Source organism: Rhinoderma darwinii, chromosome 1, assembly GCF_050947455.1.
Source record: "Rhinoderma darwinii isolate aRhiDar2 chromosome 1, aRhiDar2.hap1, whole genome shotgun sequence".
NCBI lineage: Eukaryota > Metazoa > Chordata > Amphibia > Anura > Rhinodermatidae > Rhinoderma > Rhinoderma darwinii.
The window spans coordinates 466457010-466476870 of NC_134687.1; the positions used below are offsets into that span (position 1 = coordinate 466457010).

Consider the following 19861-nt stretch of genomic DNA (forward strand, 5'->3'; position numbering starts at 1 on the left):
CATAGTGTGCGTACACATTAATCATTGTGCTCATTAGGGCATATTCGAAGAGCTCCATTCTTCTAGCCATATATTGCTGTAATGTCCTATATTGCCAATATAGGACACTAGATCCATTATTAAAACATGGTTTTCAAATTATTATTATTTTTGCATATTCATAGTAAATATAGGGATGGTAAGATACATATTCCACTATGGGAGTATGATTGCACCATCAAAAAGACATGTATATCTCCATCCTCACACATATCCCTCTCTAGAGCCATCGTGAATCATTACAATAATGGTTGTATTCATGGGCATGGTTTGCGTATCAGAGGAAGCAGTCATAGTTCAAATTTTCATTCAAGCCTTCTGGGGCCACTGATCTCATTCTATGAATCCATCGACTTTCAACCTGTAACAGGTCCCTGTACCAGTTACCCCCTCTTAGAATAGGCTCAATACGTTGGATTCTCTGGAATTTAATAGCCCCAGGGTTACCTCCATGTACTGCCCATATGTGCCTAGCAATTGGGGTATCTTTTTTTATTAAGAATATCATTGTAATGATCCCTTATCCGTCTTCTGAACTCACGTTTCGTTTTACCAATGTAGTCCATTGGGCATGTACATTTCGCCATGTAAATTACTCCTTTAGATAGACAATTGATAAATTCTCTATGTGAGTATTCCCTACCAGTTGTTGTACTTATGACGGTTTTCTATACTACTATTGATTCACATGCCAGACATTTGCCACACTTGAAGGTCCATAGAGGTCTTCTATTAAGCCAGCAGACTTTTTGGGGTGCTCTATCACTCCTTGCAGAATGCTCTCTTTTTTTTTTTAAATCAAATTGTATGATTGTCTTCAATTTTAAAACTTGTTCTCTCAAATCATTCAGCTTATTCAATTGCCCTGCAAAATCTGCAAAAATTAGTTTTAAACCAGGGGATCAAAATGGAACCCTGGAGAAAATCGGAACAGGATCCCGAAATGTAGGAACAAGTATCTTTTTATATACATATATATATATATATAACACCAATGTTATTATATAATTGCAAACAACAAAGGACAAATTAGAATACATAAGTGTGCATATACAGGGGAATAAAGCACAATTATTGATGCCTATTATTATTGATAATGCTCCACAAATTCCATTAAGATAAAGGAAAAAGTTCCAGATGACAAGTTAAAATGTCAAATTGCCCTTCAGATTTTTGGATTTTAGAGGTTATAGAGAGAGAACTTATAGTGAAAATAATAAAGTAATATTCGCCTCTTATCACACAAGATTTTGACATTTGTGACATGACACATTTAATTGTTTGAGTCATGAAGAAAGTCATTTTTGGAAATAATTTCTTGAGAATCCTGTCAAGCATGGAGTCTATTCACCTGCATTGCACTGAGCACAATCTAACATAATGAATTCTGTCAGTTTAAAGAAATATGGAACAATATGACCTCCACATGTTTCGATGTCGCATTACATGAACTTTTTTACTTTTTTTACTGTAAGGGTATGTTCACACGCAGTAGCAAAATACGTCTGAAATTACGGAGCAGTTTTCGCCTGAAAACAGTTCCTGATTTTCAGATGATTTTGTAACTACTCGAGTTTTTCGCTGCGTATTTTACGGACGTTATTGGAGCTGTTTTTCTATAGAGTCAATGAAAAACGGCTGATCGGCTCAAGAAGTGACATGCACTTCTTTTTACGAGACTTTTTTTACGCAGCTGTTTTTAAGGGGCCGAGGCGTTCGTCACATTGGCCTCTTCAGTGTTTACCAGGCACAACGCCGTACACATCGGTAACAGCTGTGCCTGGGATTGCAGCTCAATCCAGTTCACTTGAATGCAAGCTTAGGCACAGTCACTTCGTATGTGTACCGAGTTGTGCTTTTTAATTGGGAAAAGTCCATGGCTGCAAACGCTGTGGTGCCATCTATCACGGACCCTCACTAATCTGATATTGATGGCCTATCCTAAGGATGGGCCATCAATATAAAATGCATAGATCACCCCTTTAATGTAATGTGGGTAAAATTTGAATCAGAGAGGGAATATATAATATAACATGACAGAGGGCAGGGCCAGGCAGGCTTCAGTTTAGGTGTTAACAGACACTGTTAAGCAAAACTTCCCCCACCTCCCTTTAACTTGCCCTACCTGTCCTCCATCAGTCCTGTCGCAGTCCTCCGCCCGTCCTATGAGACTGCCTCCCGTCCTGTAACTGTCCACCGCCCGTCCTGTGTGATTGTACTCCGCCCGTCTGTGACTGTCATGCATCATTCCCTTTAGCTCCGCCCTCCATCCTCTTCTGGCCCGAGCGCTGCTAGCTCCTTCCTCTACGAACGTCCTGACGCTCAAGAGGACGTTGTGTGTCGTCCTGGTCCCTGCTCAGAATCTGAGCATCCCTGTCCTCTTTCCGACATAGTGTTCACCTTGCATCCAAATCCCCCCGGATGTCGGGTGTTAGTGATTCTACCAAGCATGAGGGGGCCCATGCCGCCAGGCCCGTCACATGATGTAATGTGCCTGGCCGGGGTGACACGGGCCCCGTAGTTATGTCACTGTAATCACATATAGTCTTCGCCTATTCATTCTCAACGTGGCTTTACCATATTTGCTTGTATATTACGCCTTTGTATCTATTTGACTTTTTTTTGTCTCAGTTACAATCCCTATGATGGACCAAATGAAAACCCAGAGGCAGAACTTCCGCTGGTGGCAGGAAAATACCTCTATGTTTATGGAGATATGGATGAGGATGGGTTCTATGAAGGTATTTTACACTTCACACAAAGTAAATGACAACTGCGTAGCTGCATGCTTCATTTTCCTTTTCCTTATGAACTGTATTTACTAAACCAGTATTATATTGATTTACTTTTATTATATTAGGTTTGCATTTATTTATAAAAATTTTTATTAATAGACTTTAGTACTCCTAAATAGTCAGATATCAACATTCGCATAATAAGTATGTAAATCGATTAAGAGTCTGCTCGTATTTTTTTTCCCCTTGTTATAAACAAGGCTGTTTAGTCATGATTTGATTTAGTATATACAAATATACTAAATTGTATTTTTAAAGTCTACAGAATACACAGATGTTTTTTCTTAAATATATATACACCGCGTTCCAAATTATTATGCAAATGTTATTTTTCGCTGATTTTCCTAAATAGTCGATGCAAATGACAGTCAGTATAATCTTCAAGCCATCAACCGTTGAAATATAATGCAAATTTTATCAAACAAATCTCCTAATGATAACAGGTTTTTTTTTAGAAGTAAAAAACTCAAAATGCACTGTTTCAAATTATTATGCACAACAGAGATCAAAACATTTTAAAGGTTGTAATGAGAACTAAAATTTTAATTTGTTGAATTTGGAGCATCAGGAGGTCATATTTACAGAAATCAAAAACTCTTTCAATCAAAAAAACAACTTAACAGGCCAAGTTACATGTTAACATAGGACCGCTTCTTTGAGATCACCTTCACAATTCTTGCATCCATTGAATTTGTGAGTATTTGGACAGTTTCTGCTTGAATATCTTTGCAGGATGTCAGAATAGCCTCCCGGAGCTTCTGTTTTGATGTGAACTGCCTCCCACCCTCATAGATATTTTGCTTGAGGATGCTACAAAGGTTCTCAATAGGGTTGAGGTCAGGGGAACATGGGGGCCACACCATGAGTTTCTCTCCTTTTATGCCCATAGCAGCCAATGACACAGAGGTATTCTTTGCAGCATGAGATGGTGCATTGTCATGCATGAAGATAATTTTGCTACGGAAGGCACAGTTCTTCTTTTTGTACCACAGAAGAAAGTGGTCAGTCATAAACTCTATGTACTTTGCAGAGGTCATTTTCACACCGTCAGGGACCCTAAAGGGGCCTACCAGCTCACTCCCCATGATTCCAGCCCAAAACATGACTCTGCCACCTCCTTGCTGACGTCGCAGCCTTGTTGGGACATGGTGGCCATTCACCAACCATCCACTACTCCATCCATTTGGACCATCCAGGGTTGCACGGCACTCATCAGTAAAGAACACAGTTTGAAAATTAGTCTTTATGTATTTCTGAGCCCACTGCAACCGTTTCTGCTTGTGAGCATTGTTTAGGGGTGGCCGAATAATAACTTTATGCACACTTGCAAACCTCTGGAGGATCCTACACCTTGAGGTTCGCGGGACTCCAGAGGCACCAGCGGCTTCAAATACCTGTTTGCTGCTTTGCAATGGCATTTTAGCAGCTGCTCTCCTTAATCCTATTAATTTGTCTGGCAGAAACCTTCCTCATTATTCCTTTATCTGAACGAACCCGTCTGTGCTCTGAATCAGCCACAAATCTTTTCACAGTACGATGATGACGCCTAAGTTTTCTTGAAATATCCAATGTTTTCATACCTTATCCAAGGTATTGCACTATTTCACGCTTTTCGGCAGCAGAGAGATCCTTTTTCTTTCCCATATTGCTTGAAACCTGTGGCCTGCTTAATAATGTGGAACATCCTTCTTAAGTCGTTTTCCTTTGATTGGGCACACCTGGCAAACTAATTATCACAGGTGTCTGAGATTGATTACAATGATCCAAAGAGCCCTAAGAAACAATACCATGCATGAGTTTAATTGAAAAACTAATAATTAAATGTTTATGACCCTTAAATCCAATGTGCATAATAATTTGGAACACGGTGTATAATACAGTAGAAATACATACATATCCCTAGGCAGGGCAACCAAAATGAAAAAAATCCATTGTTTACATTTGTGGCTTGATTGTAAAACAATAGAAACAAGGTTTATGTTACAAAGTAAATGTTTTCTTATTTACAATGCTTAAATAATAGTGGCCACACAATACTGCCATCAGTGCAGATCAGGTGAGGACTTTGCGGCTGTGCACCTGCACAGTTTTGGGAGCTGCACAGTTCCCTCTATTTTGGGACATTGTAATTAAGCAATCTGCCCAACTGCTGGAACTGGGAGTGGAGCTGAATGTTTTTTTGCTCCACTCTTAGGTTACTCTTGGGTGTCCCATCCATGGGAGCCTATAGCAAATGGGGGCCCTGAGTAATTGCCCAAGAAATCCTTTTGTAAAGTAGATGCATAGAAAGAAACTTAAAATGCGGGCTCACTAAGAAAATGTTTAGTAACTTTTAATGAACACAAGCTCTAAGTTACTAAATGCAATTACATCTGCTCTGCTCAATAATATGTGTACACATTTCAGCAGAATTTTAAAGTGTAACTAAACTATTAAAAATCTTTTGACATGTCAAAGTGACATATCAAAAATTTCAATCGGCGGGGGTCCGAGCACTGAAACCCCCACCGAAGTTTACATCGGTAGGAGTCTGAACACTGAGACCACCACCGATCGCTAAAAAGAAGCGGCATAAGCACTCAGGTGAGCGCTGTGTCACTTCATTTCTTTCCACAGAAAGCCCAGTGAGCGGTGTACGAGCTCAATAGAAAGTCTATGAGTCTGTACATTGCTTGCTTGTCTCTCAGAGGAAAGCTGAGCGTAGCCGATCAGAAACTAAGCTGCACAGCGCTCACCTGAGCACTTCTGCCGCTTTGTTTTAGTCATCAGTGGAGGTCTCAGTGCTCAGACTTGCACCGATCAAAGCTTCTGACGTGTCTCTATGACAAGTCAAAAGTTTTTTTTAACGTTTATTTACCCTTTAAGAAGGATGTATAATACATTTATTTATAACTGTATTTGTAACACAGGAGAATTACTGGATGGCCAGAGGGGACTTGTACCTTCAAATTTTGTAGATTTTGTTAAAAATGAAGAATTTCATGTGTCCAGCACCTTGTCCAGTGAACAGGAAGAAAATTTCCTCAATCACTCCGCTCCTCTTCTTCAAGGAGAGCACAAGCTGGAGATCACCCCACTACTCCACATAGAGTCCAGTGTGCTAAACAATGGAACAGGGACCATGGATGTGAACATTGATGAGATTGGAGAAGACATTGTGCCTTATCCTCGGAAAATAACCCTTATCAAACAACTCGCCAAAAGTGTTATTGTGGGCTGGGAGCCTCCACTAGTGCCACTGGGCTGGGGTACAATTCACAGCTATAATGTGTTGGTAGGAAAAGAAGTCCGTGCAACCTTGAGCTTTGGAAGCAGAACCAAATGTCTACTTGAAAAACTGGATCTTGCCACAGTTACATACCGCATATCAATCCAGACGGTCACAGATCGGGGCAACTCTGATGACCTGCAGTGTACTTTATTGGTTGGGAAGGATGTTATTGTAGCTCCTTCTCATCTCAAAGTGGACAATATCACCCCAATGTCTGCCAGAATTACATGGCTCCCAAGCAATAGCAATTATAGCCACGTCATATTCTTGAATGATGAGGAATTTGACATTGTTAAGGCTGCCAGTTACAAGTATCACTTTATCAACTTAAAACCCAATACAACGTACAAAGTCAAACTTCTTGCAAAGCCCCACCAAATGCCATGGCAGCTTCCTTTGGAACAGAGGGAAAGAAAGGAAGCATATGCAGAGTTTTCTACTCAACCATCAGGTCAGTTATGTTATATTTATGAAACATGCTGTGTTTTGGTTAGGCACAGTTGTTGCTGAGTTGAGTAATTCATTTGTCATGGTAATATCGTGAAACCTACTAAGTTATCTTAACTTAGTGAGTTATCACAGTATGCAAAAGAAACAGGTATTTCACATTGTTCCAACTCCACATACTCAAAGTGGATCTGTCACCTATAAAACAATGTCCTAATTAAGGGTAGCATGTTACAGATGCAGGTCCGCTGTAGTGTGAGATCATACTTCTATTTAAATATTTGAAGCTAAATGTGTAATACTATAAAAGTTTTGATACAGACCCTGCTTATGAGTTCAGCATATACATGGGGACACATTGGTGTATAAGCCTGAGGAAGGGGTAAGTCCAACTTCGAAACGCGTAGCTATTCTTTTAATACTACACCAAATAAAATTTTTATGTTTTTTATAAAAACTCTACAGCCCTTGTGGTTTATGTGCAGCACCGACAAAAATCCCCATTCTTCTTTTCCCTGTTAACACTTACCGTGCTTAAACCTACTACCAACTCACACTTACAAATACCCGAAGTCAAACGGTGTTGTCCTGTGAAGCCTTTCTTCTTTTCTTTTCTTCTCGATAATGGCTATACAGTGGCATATGTTGGCGCCTTATGATGGATTTATACGCCGGAGAATACTCCTGATGTGTACCTTCAACGTATTGCTCTTAAATGATGTGAGCAGACCCTAAAATAGTTTTTCTTAAATATTTTTTTTTCAATCAAAAGAAGTTAAAAGGATACTAACTTTAAAAAACTATGCTAATCTAATAGTATATCTGATATATATCAATTTTGTGATTTATTTATTTACTGTTAAAATGTAGTCATTTTAGCCATGCAAATTCTGTGTGAAGTTACTGCTGCTAGGTGTCTCCCTTTCTGTAATCTTCCATCCCCTGTTGATAATTAAAATCTGTCTCTAGTCACAGAGCAGAGGAGACGGACTGCAGAAAAAGGGGCTTTGTCTCTGCCTCCAGTGTCTTCACAGCCTGCCCATAAAAGTCTATGGAAAAAGGAGGGGAGAGCAGGAGGTGGGAGCAGAAGCAGGGAGAGAAAGCGATGCAGGCTGTGACCCATAGAAGTCTATGGAGAGGGGGGAGCAGGAGGAGGGAGTAGAAACAGAGAGAGAGGAAACACAGGCTGCTGGTAACAGTTATATGTCACCCCAGTGCTGGATTCTCAGCTACTCTGCTCCTTACTGCTGTATGAGGTCTTCCATGCTGCTTCTGCTCTAAGGTTGTGCTACATAGAGATAGTAGACCAGAATGTTCCCTTCTCTGTGTGTGCTGTGTATAGCATGATAGCAGGTAGGTTCCACCCACTAGCTCAGATTAAACTGAGAAGGGAAAAACTTCTTAAACAAAATGCAGATTTAAACTCATATAATGGTCAGAAATAGTGTTATTTCTCATGTACACATATGACATCTTATTTTGATAGTCACCTGAAAAGTTAGGTGCACTTTTAAGAGAGTGTAACTTAAAATACAAGTTAGTATACAGGATATTTTATACTGGTTAAGAATTTCTGAAAACTTGCTTAACCATTTGACATGACATGTTTTACAATATTTATGTCTCAGGGGTGACCAGTTAACTGCCTTGACGTGCTTAGGACCATCTCTGGTAATCACCTTTAGATAATACTGTATGGGTGTTCAAGCTTAGTGATATTACAGACAGCTCTTCATTCTGACTAACACTATTTACTGTTAAAATGTACAACACTACTTCCACACAGAGCCTATATAATGGTGCCATTTTGCAGATGTTACCCTCTGTTTTAGTCATGATATTGTGCAGGCCAAATATTAGTGCCAGCCCAGCAGTCTCACATAATGACCTATTAACCCCTTTACGACATGTGCCGTATATATACGGCCCAGTCGGGAATTGGTTCCCGCAAACCGTAGTACAGTTAGATCGCAGCGATGATGCGGGCTCAGAACCTGAGAGCGCGCCATCACTACCGGGTGTCCGCTGTATATTACGGCCAGAACAGGAGCTAGCTCCTTAGATGCAGCGGTCAATAGCGGCCACGGCATCTAAGTAGTTTTTAGCTGATTGGCACCCCACGCCCCAATCGCAAGGGTGGTGATGGTTGGTATGGCAACCAGAGGCCTAAAAATGTCCTCCTGGTCTGCCTAAAAATGTCCTCCTGGTCTGCCAAGTCTGGAAGCCTGTTAGGGCCCGCCTCCGGCAGGTCCTAATTGGCTTGCTGACAATGTCACATTGACAGCTCTAAAACATTGCACTATGTAAATAGTGTAATGTATTACTATAGTGATCAGAGTTGCTGGCCTTCAAGTCCCCTTGTCGAAACAAAAAAAAAAAAGTTTATAAAAATGTTGTATAAAAAGAAAAAAATAAAGTTTTCATGTTAAAAAATGCAAAATTGCCTTTTTTTCCCCATAATAAGTATATTATTATTGGAGAAAAATAAAAAACAACTATGCATAATTGGTATCGCCGCTTTCGTAACGACCCAAACTACAAAAGTGCAATTCCTCAGTTTCATTTTCTCCACCCAGGTAATTCAGATGGATCCAGGGAAGGTGACAGTGGTACAGCAATGGCCGACACAATCTAGTTGAAGGAAGTTCAAAGATTTTTGCATTTTGCTAACTTCTATACGAAGTGTTTTCCTAATTTCTCTGCTATTGTTCAGTCACTGATTGATTTGACTGGCTTCAAAGTCCACCCGGATCTTTCACTACTATTGTTTGGGTTGATGCCTCTGAACTACTTTAGCTGTTAAAGCCATCCAGAGAGTGGGACCAAAACGCCTTACTCATCCCACTGCCTTCTTCTCAAAGAAACTTCTTCCAGCCGAGAGAAATTGAGGCCGCTGATCAGGAATTATTTGTTATTAAACTGACATTGGAAGAATGGCACTATTTGTTGGAAGGAGTGGCTTACCTATCTACACAGACCACAATAATTTAAAATGCCTCAGAACTTCTTAGTAGCTAATGTCACGAAGCGGGTAGTGGACCCACTATGCCGTACCGCCGTAGTGGGGAGGCAGCTGGCCAAACAACAGGAAACCCCAGTAATACAATGTCCCGCACAAGGGTACCTAGATAGTCCAGACAGTGGCCGCAGCTCTGGCACTGATGGAGATCGGTGCAGCAGATAACGCCAAATGTGGCGGATGACACAGGTGCCGCAGGTTGCGCCAGACGTGGCGGATTCCTCCGGATGTGGCAGATGACACAGGACGTGGCAGATTCCTCTGGACATGGCAAATGACACAGGATGTGGCGGATTCCTCCGGAAGTGGCAGATGACACAGGACGTGGTACGACTCAATACTAAAGGCAAAGCATGGGAAACAGGAACAGGTAACAAGGCACGGGTAACAACTGGAACGGGAAACACTAATGGAGCATTTGCAAGACAGACTGGGAAAACTAACAACGCTCAGGCAAGGATCAGAAGGCCTGGGGCCTTCTTATAAACCAGGAAATCGTGGCAGTTGATGATGATGCGATTTCCTTTGTGGCTGGGCACGAGCGTGTGCGCGCATCCAACGGGACGCAGCAGACCGGAGCGGAAGTGAGCGCTGGCGTCTCCTAGGAAGGAGATGGGGGCCAGCACTCACGGATCCATAGCTGCGGGCGTCGGGAGGTGAGTAAACCAGACGGCCCACGGCCGTGGACGCTACAGCTAAAACCTTGCCTCTTCTTTTCCAGATTCTTATTTTATATTAAATACCATCCAGGATCAAAGAATTGTAAGGCTGATTCTTATCCCGTTTGCACTCCACTGACCCAGTCTCTCTTCATGTTGATGCCCCAATCATGAAAGAGAAGAATTTACTTGCTACCTTTGCTGATCCAATAATCCTTCTTAAAGGTGCCTCCTCACAGTATGCCACTGAGATAAGCAATTAAGATCTATATCAATCCAAGAATGGTCTTCTTTTCATCCAAAACCAAATCTTTGTTCCTTCAAATCTTATATGAACTGCAATCACTCAGATGCATAACTCTCCTCTTGCTGGCCATGGATAATCAAGAAGACCACCGAACTAGTCCACATAAACTTTTGATGGCCTCATTTAGTCTCTGACTGTAGATCATTCATTAGGTCCTTTTCTTTCTGTGCCCAGAACAAGTCTTCCCATACCAGACCAGTTGGGCATCTCCAAACTCTACTAGTCCCTTCAAAACCCTAGAGCTCAATCACTATGGATTTTATCATTGATCTGCCAGTTGTTCAAGAATACTTGCTGATTTTTGTGGTTGTCAACTGGTTAACTAAGATGGCTCATTTCATTCCTTTAAAGAGTCTCCCATCAGCTGAGAACTTCATCAAAGAAGATCTAAAATTACATGGAGTTACTGACAAGACCATCTCAAATTTCATAGTCCAGTACATGGGCTGATTCTGTAAAGTTTTCAGCCAAGCTCTGAGAATAAATCTTTCCTTGTCCACCGCATTTCCTTTACAAATCAACGGAGAGATGAAAAAGAAAAACAAAACAACTCTGGAACAATATATCCGCTGCTGTACTTCCTCTTCTCCTGATAAGTGAATGTCAGTATTGCCCTTAGCAGAATTTTCTTATAATAATTTTTTTCACTTATCCATCAAGTTGACATTTTTTCATCATTGATCTACAGCAATTCCTCCAACAGGCCCAGGAACATCACAAGTTCCATGCAGATCAAAAGAGGCATAATTCTTTGGTTCTGTGGTTATCCGCCCTCATTTTCTAGCCATCCATTTTTTCATGTTTCACTATTAAAACCATTTATTCTAAGTCCTGATTCTTTTGGGGATTCTACCACTCCCAGACCTGTTGTCCTTGATAACTTGCAGGAATATGAGGTGGAGGAAATTCTAGACTGCAAAAGGTATCCTTGCAGCTTGCAACAACTGGACTGGGAGGGTTTTAGGCATGAGGAAAATTTGTGGAAGCCTTCACGCTCAAAAATGAAACTGAGAATTTCATGCTTCTCATCATGGTTCCTGTGGTCTACGGGTCCGATGGCTCCCTTTGAGGAGCAGGCAATGTCAGCCACAGGCCAACACAAGCATTCTCTCTACTCAATGGGTGGTGTTTTGATGGATCGTCATGACTCTCCTCTGCTTGTGCTGTGTGGCTCCAGTCACAGGATTAGGAACAGTCACGGCACAGGGCGTCACTTCCCCTGGACCTAAAAGAGGAGCTGCTCCAGAGCTTAGTTATCAGCCCTTGTGATGAGTTTTCATTGTTGATTTTGGCCCCATTGACTGGGATACTATTCAGTTGTTCACTACACTTCAGGATTCACATAAGGAGATTGACCCGGCTTCCATCTTCACTTTGCTTGATCTGATGTTGCCCGCCTGGTACCAACCCAGATCTATTTGACCATGAAATGGTTTATGCCTGGCCCTCTATTGAGGACTATCCTGTGAAAAATTACCAGGAATCTTACCGTCAAAGTTCATACCCTTGCAGCGGTTAAGGGTAAAGAATGGCAAATTCCTTGGACTCCGCACCCCAATTTAGCCTGCATCAACTTAATACTGGTCCTGGTCATTCATTGTTCCTGCTGGCTGCTACTCTGCCTCACCATTGCTGAGACATCCCGCTACCATGGGCTACTCTACTTCACCATCACTAAGAGTTTCCGCTACACTGTGCTTCTCTGCTTCACTCCATTTGAGACATTATCCAAGTTCCGACTAAGCTGGGGACTGATATCCAGGTATGCTCTTGGGCCTATAGTATGAAATGGAGCATTACATGGTATTAGACTGTGTGAGCTGCTAATGACTGTACTGGTTTACTGGAACATATACCCCGTTGAGCCATAATATTAAATCCACCTGCCTAATATTATGTAGGTCCCAATTGTGCCACCAAAATAGCTCTGAACCATTGAGGCATAGACCTCTGAAGATTTCCTGTAGTATCTGGCACCACCAGGTTAGCAGCAGATCCTTTAAGTCCTGCAAGTTGCGAGATGGGTCCTCCATGGATTGGACTTGTTTTTCCAGCACATCCCACAGATTTGTGATCATATTAAGATCTGAGAAATTTAGAGGCCAAGTCAACACCTTGAACACTTTGTCACGTTCCTAAAACCATTCCTTAACAAGTTTTGCAGTGTGGCAGGGCACATCATCCTGCAGAAAGAGGCCACTGCTATTATGGAGTATCGTTGTCATGACGGGGTGTACTTGGTCTGTAACAATGTTCAGGTAGGTGGTACATGTGAAAGTAACATCCACACAAAGGCCAGAAGCCAAGGTTTCCCAGCAGAACATTGCCCAGGGCATCACACCACTCTGGTCCAGTCATCTAGCCATTACAATTTGGCTCATGTCAAAGTCACTCAGATCCTTATGCTTGATTTCCTGCTTCCAACACATCAACCTCAAAAACGGACTGTTTACTTGCTGTGATATCCCACCCCTTGACAAGTGCCGTTGTAATAAGATAATCAGTGTTATTCGTATCACCTGTCTGTAATTTTAATGTTAGGGCTGAATGGTGTACTTTCCTTTGTTTTCAGATTGTATATTGCCCATTAAGCTACCTGTAGGAGTTCCATGTACTGTAGCTAAGTGGCTATTATGAACGAAGCTGCATACAGATATTTGACTTTTTAGAAGCTTAGATTTATGTATTGGATGTGATTTTTCTATTCTTGCCAGCAAATCTCAGTCTGGTGAATGCTGATTGTTAATCTCGGTTAATTTCTAGACTAGACCTTTTCTGCATACTGAATTGAATAGCAAGACTTTGTTAGTGACACTTCCAAGTAAAGTGTGGTTAATTGGCACATTTTCTAGTCACTGTAATTGATTCTTTTAACCTTTTTTTGTGTGTGTGTGCGTGTTAAATCATTTTCTTGGAATATCTCAGCTCTGCTTGGTTAATTGAGGAATTATCACAACCAGAAATAATTACAGAATCTATTTTCCAGCCAAATACGGTATCAAGTGCAAGATCATGCACTGCAGAGCTGTTCAGTTTAGAAAACACCATAAGCTCTTCATGAAAAGTTTTAAACTACACTTCGTAAGAAATGTGGGTAATTATAGTAACCACTTTTATTTACATAGATCACAATTAATAACAGTTTATTAGCAAATTGCCCCTAATGCTTTTTAAGCCTGAACCAGGTTTGTTTTCGTTCACTTAGTAGACTTCTTGACCTTATCCGTTGTGCAATGTCTGAATAAAAGTACCTGAGCTGTAATGCATTTTATCTATTATACCATGGCAACATCTCCCTAATATGTAACCAATGGCAGTTAATTAAAGGCAATGTGCTCTTTTACAATACATTTTTAGTGCTCCAATGCATCTAAAAAAAAAAACAGGAAATACTTTTGGCAACAGTCTTAACTAGGTAAAATAATTAAACCTGTTTAGCCTTGAAAAAAGACGACTAAGGGTGGACATGATTAACTTCTATAAATATATTAATGGCACATACAAAAAATATGGTGAGATCCTGTTCCATGTAAAACACACTCAAAAAACAAGGGGGCACTCCCTCCGTCTGGAGAAAAAAAGGTTCAACCTGCAGAGGCGACAAGCCTTCTTTACTGTGAGAACGGTGAATTTATGGAATAGCCTACCGCAGGAGCTGGTCACAACAGGGACAGTAGATGGCTTTAAAAAAGGCTTAGATCATTTCCTAGAACAAAAAAATGTAAATTCTTATCTGTAGAAATTTTTACCTTCCCTTTTCCCATCCCTTGATGGACATGTGTCTTTTTTCAGCCATACTAACTATGTAACTATACTACCGTTTTGTGTATACAGTGTTATCCAAACCTATGTGTCCCCATGGAAACGGACTACAAACCAACCTTTTATGTAGTACTGCCTAATTTAGAGCCAGTAGAAGAGGGGCATATGAAAAGGGGTAACACTTGACTGCAGGGTCAAACAACACAGGGTTTGTTTTTTGGTTGTAAAAGTGCACATATCCTTTCAAAAGTATATTTTCTGAGCTTTAATGACATCAATATCATGGCAGTACATTTTGCTGTACGCAACCCCTCTAGTATGAAGTAATATTTAGTGTCTATGAGTATGTTTGAAAAGCCATGCCAATGCCATTGGACAAAACATACTATTAAAATAAACAAGTGGTAGAAATATAAAGTAAAAAGTGGAGTTTCCCATTGTAAATATTTATTAGCGAGTTCTTGAGACTCCCAGGTGAATATGCTTTGCAAGTCCAGTGCTTGCTATGCAGTGTGATAATGAGTTGATACTGTAGATGGTATCTGATAGATGGGCAACCAGCAGGAGATTTCTCAATGCAAGTATGCCAGTTTTCTTGTTTAATTGTATTGGGGGGGAAAAGCTGACATTCAGAACGACGCAAACCTGTTCCTCGACTCTTTTAAATAGTCAGGCTTCATGCATGTAAGCGTATTATGGCTCTGTACAATCTTTTCGTAAAAAAGTCTAAATACAGCGCCCATCGACTTCTATAGGCCCCTACAGTATCTCCATATGCTTGTTTCTTCAGTAAGCACATTGAAAATCAGTTCAAGTAATTTGAATGGAACTTGCAGAAATCCATGTGCTTGCTGCAGAAACAACCACATTTAGATGAATGGAAGTGATAGTCAGTCGCAAAAATAATTTCTGTTGTGTGGGAAGCAGTGAACGTAGTAGTTGCAGTGAACAATGGCAGGTTAGATCTTATTTTTAGTTGCGAGCACTATATTATGGACATTTTCAGACTAATATATCTTTAAAGGAATTTAGTAAATAATGTATAATTAGTGTTACAATATCATTATCTCTATGATACGAAAAAAATAATCACGCCTTGCTTTTGATCACAGGTCCTCCTATTGCCCCTGAAGATGTTTCTGTGCATCCTGGACCTACACCCATTACATTGCTGGTTACATGGAGACCACCAGTATTGTCTCCAACAGGAACCTCCAATGGAGCAAATGTGACTGGCTTTGCTGTGTATTCTAAAGGACAAAAGGTAAATACTGGCTCAGGTGAAGTTTTGTTACAGTGATTCACAAAGGTTTTTACATTTATTCATGCTACTATATCATACTGAATCAAATTTGGTGTAATTTGAACTGAAAGCTTAAAGGCTATTAAAATCTTTGACATGGGAAACATATTATTATATTAGTTGTTATTTTGAGTTTTAGTCTGCAATTCCCATTCCTTCGTTCATTTTCAGACCCCCCTTACATTCAGTTTGCAGCCTGCCCCTAGTTTCAAACTGTTCTTATGTGGATGTGTCCCTCCCAGTAGTACATGCTGGATGTCTGTAGTGAGTGCTCTCCTCTCTCTCTAAACTTATTCACAGCCTCGGTGCTTTACCTCCCTCAGGCTACCACAGATATGGGACAAGCTCTTGGTCCACATTGAATTTGAACGCCCCGCATTCCCTCGGTCACTAAAGTTCAGCATGATAGCTGTTGAATGGACAATCATTAATTCAATTGCTTCCTGTCACGCCCTTCCTCCAGTCCCTATAGTGCTTATTTATAATACATACGTCACTCCCTTCATTTTCGTCCCCTCCACACATTTAAAGTACTTAATGTAGACCTGGCTGCCCACCCTACAACGTATTTTTTTGTAGTTTCCACTGGCTCCTGCTGCTCTCCTGGTTCCATCCCCACTTATCTTAGGGTTTCTCTTTAAATCCATAAATCAAACTCCCCCCCCCCCCTCAATGGCTCCCTAGGAGGCCGCCTAATCCACCAACCCGTCTACTCGCCCCTGAACTGCCTTGTGTGCCTTCCTCACTATCTACACTTTGATACAGTTAATCCAGTATGATCTGCCCTCATTGAAGACTTGGATGCTTTCCTCCTTTTCCAAACCATGTCTACAATCTCCTCCCCTACCTGCTGGTATCTTTAACATTGATAGGAGGGCCAACACAGCTAGGAGCAGTGTGCAGTTTTACCTATGTCAGAAGCAGCGGGACAGCCAGCTATGTGACGGAGCTGCACAGAGTCTACAACAACAAAATGGTTAATGTAGACTATTTAGGAAGTTGCTTAATTTTGCATTTAGGAAGCAAATGGACAACTAAAAAAAAAATCTATGCAAAGGTGTCCATAGCCGTTAATTATTGTATAATGAAAAGTTTACAATATAGTTTGCGTTTTCAAGATCTTCTTGTTGTCAGTAAATTAAAATGTTATTGTTTCCATTCAGAAGCTGAAAACTGAATAGACCAAATTCTTCTCTCCAGTCAGAGGTGCATACAATTGTATCCAGTCAAGACAATCCTCTGTGAGTTAAACAGACAGGACTCCAGACTGATACATTTTACCTTCACTGTTACACTGTAGCAAACAATAAGGACAGTAGAGAGATTTGTGCTGCTGACAGAGGATTTTCTAGACTACAATTGTATCCACCTCTCGCTGCGAGTAGAACTAGGTCTGTACAGCTTATATCCTCTGGATGACTGCAAACATATTGCAAAGATTGTCAAACTAGTAAGGCATTACACAATTAGTACATAACATAAAACTAGAAAAAAATATTCAACCCCTACCCGCACGAGTAAGTAACTGTACGTCGTTGCGGGAGGTTACTTCCCGCACGAGGACGTACAGTTACTGAATCTTTCCCGGTGTACACAGCTGGTGGCTGTGTGTGCCGGGAACCGGGATAGAAGCTGTCCCTGACAGCTAACACTCCCGAGTCACTGGCAGCGGACCCCGATTAGTGGTCCGATGCCGGCGATCGATGGGGTCGGTGGATTTGTACAGATCTACCGATCACATTGTTATAACTGTAAAAAGTTTTTAAAACCGTTCCCGGGACTCGTAGTTAAGTCCGGAAACGGTTACAAAGGTCCTCCTACCTTCCCCCATGTCCCATGTGTCCGCAAATGGACTGCTGCTATTGGTCCATTGCCGGCGAGAGCTGTGATTGGTGGGTCTGTTCAGACCCACCAATCACAGTGCACTTTTAGCCGAGGAGGGGTAAAAAATGCCCCCCCCCCCCGACAGCTTACACATGTCAGTCACCGGCAATGGACACGTAAAAGCGGTCCAATACCGGCGATCAATGTGATATGTGGATCTGTACAGATCCACCCATCCTCCATAAAAGTTAGGAAAAGTTTTGAAAAGTTTTCAAAACTGTTCCTGTACTCCCACCACCCCTCCCTCATGTCCCTCCCCCTCCCCCATGTCCCATGTGACCGGCAATGGACTGCTGCTATTGGTCCATTGCTGGCGAGAGCTCTGATTGGCGGGTCTGTTCAGACCCACCAATCACAGTGCGTTTTCTTGCAGGGCGGGTGAAAAATACAGGATACAGGCTCTGATTTCTTAGTTGGTGTTTAGTAGTTGGAGAGATCAGAGCCTGTATCGTGTTAGTCAGCGTCAGTTAGTCAGCGTCAATCCATTACTGTCAGTCGCGTCACTTGTCAGTAAATGTCAGTTAGTCAGCGTCAGTTAGTCAGCGCTCAATACATTACTGTCAGTCGCGTCACTTGTCAGTAAGTGTCAGTTAGTCAGCGTCAATCCATTGTCAGTGTCAATACCTAGCGTCCGAGTCAGTCAGCCTCAGTGTCTGTTAGTAAGTTTTACTAAGTGCTATAAAACAAAAAAAAACAAAAACAAAAATCTTTGTTAGACTTTGTTACAGTTCTCTGAGCTACGTGTGTGTGTATATATATATACATATATATATATATATATATATATATATATACGCACACACACACACACACACACACACACACACCCTAAATGGCAGCGAGACTTTACACCACTGAAGAGGCGTATGCCATGATCGCGTCCAATACAGACTCAGCGAGTGGTGAGGAACCACAGTTGTTTCTCTCATCCTTCTCCTCCAGTGCCAGTGAGGAACCTCCTCGTAGTCGCAGGAGGGTTAGTGCCCAGGTTCTCCCTGACCCTGAAACTGCCGATCTGCCTGACCTTGGTACAGTCAGCAGTGATTGGTCAACCCCAACCAATTACACCCCCCAAATCCCAGAATTTACTGCTGCGGCAGGCATTCACGTACAGACGGAAGGGCTGCCTATTATTGGATTTCTCAAATTATTCTTGACAGACAATTTGAGCCAGCTCATGGTTGATCAAACTAACATTTATGCCGAGCAGTTTATTTCGGAGCACCCCAACGCCTTTTATGCTCAGGCCAATCAGTGGCAACCGACTAATTGTGAAGAAATGCACAAGTATTGGGGGTTAGTCCTCAACATGGGTCTCACTAAAAAGCCCGAAGTGAGATCCTACTGGTCCACGGACATTCTCTATCATTGTCCGCTGTACTGCAATACTATGACCAGATCCCGCTTTGAGGCCCTCCATAAATTTCTTCACTTTAGTGACAATTCCCAATGCCCCCCTGCGGATGACCTAAACTTCGATAGACTTTTTAAAATTAGGCCCCTCATTAACATTTTATCCCCAAAAATTTTATCAGTCTACACCCCTCAAAAAGAAATTTATATAGATGAATTCCTGGTGCACTTCAAGGGCAGGCTGAAGTTTCGCCAATATTTACCAAATAAGTGCGCCAGGTACGGGATAAAAATGTACAAGCTGTGTGAATCGGACACCGGATACACACACGCTTTCCAGATTTATGAGGGGAAGGACAGGACAATACAGCCCCCAAATTGTCCCCCCGTCCTGTCCACAACAGAGAAGATAGTGTGGGACCTCCTGCACCCACTGCTTGATCAGGGGTACAACTTGTACTTGGACAACTGGTACACAAGTGTACCCCTGTTCAAATGTGTAAAAGACAAAAAAACAGTGGCATGTGGGATGGTGCGAAAAAATCAGAGGCACCTTCCCAAGACCCTCATCAGCCAATCCCTGCAAATTGGCGAAAGCAGGGCATTGCTGCAGGATGGGATCCTGTGTCTCAAATTTAGAGACAAAAAAGAGATCTGTATGCTGACATCTATACATGACGCCAGCTGCACCCCTGTCCCCACACGTGGATTCACATCATCCATGATGAAGCCAGTGTCCATTCAGGCATACAATAAATTCATGGGGGGGGGGGGGGGGTTGACCTGAATGATCAGGTATTGAAGCCATATCACGCCATGAAAAAGAGTAAAATCTGGTACAAGTAATTGGCAGTGTACCTTGTCCAGCTGGCACTATATAACTCCTTTTTCATTTTTAGGAAAGATGGCAATCCGGGTACATACTTGGAGTACCAAGAGAAAATTATAACATTTATTTTATTTGGAGACGAGGTGGGGGAAACGTCTGCTGCTCCAAGTAATGTTTGCCAAATTGTTCCTGG

The 19861-nt window shown here is 41.7% G+C and overlaps 1 protein-coding gene across 23 annotated transcripts in view; it reads left to right on the forward strand.

Annotated features, from left to right (window-relative positions):
* Window positions 1-19861, forward strand: part of RIMBP2 (RIMS binding protein 2) — a 602457-nt gene that overhangs the window by 414315 nt on the left and 168281 nt on the right. For all 23 annotated transcript variants that reach the window (XR_012849985.1, XR_012849987.1, XR_012849994.1 and 20 more), the window contains 3 exons: window positions 2671-2780; window positions 5744-6556; window positions 15412-15563. Coding sequence is in view for 19 of the 23 variants with exons in the window: in XM_075833186.1 (XP_075689301.1) it covers window positions 2671-2780; window positions 5744-6556; window positions 15412-15563 (1075 nt within the window). In the remaining 4 variants the exon portion in view is untranslated. The remainder of the gene's footprint in view (window positions 1-2670; window positions 2781-5743; window positions 6557-15411; window positions 15564-19861) is intronic.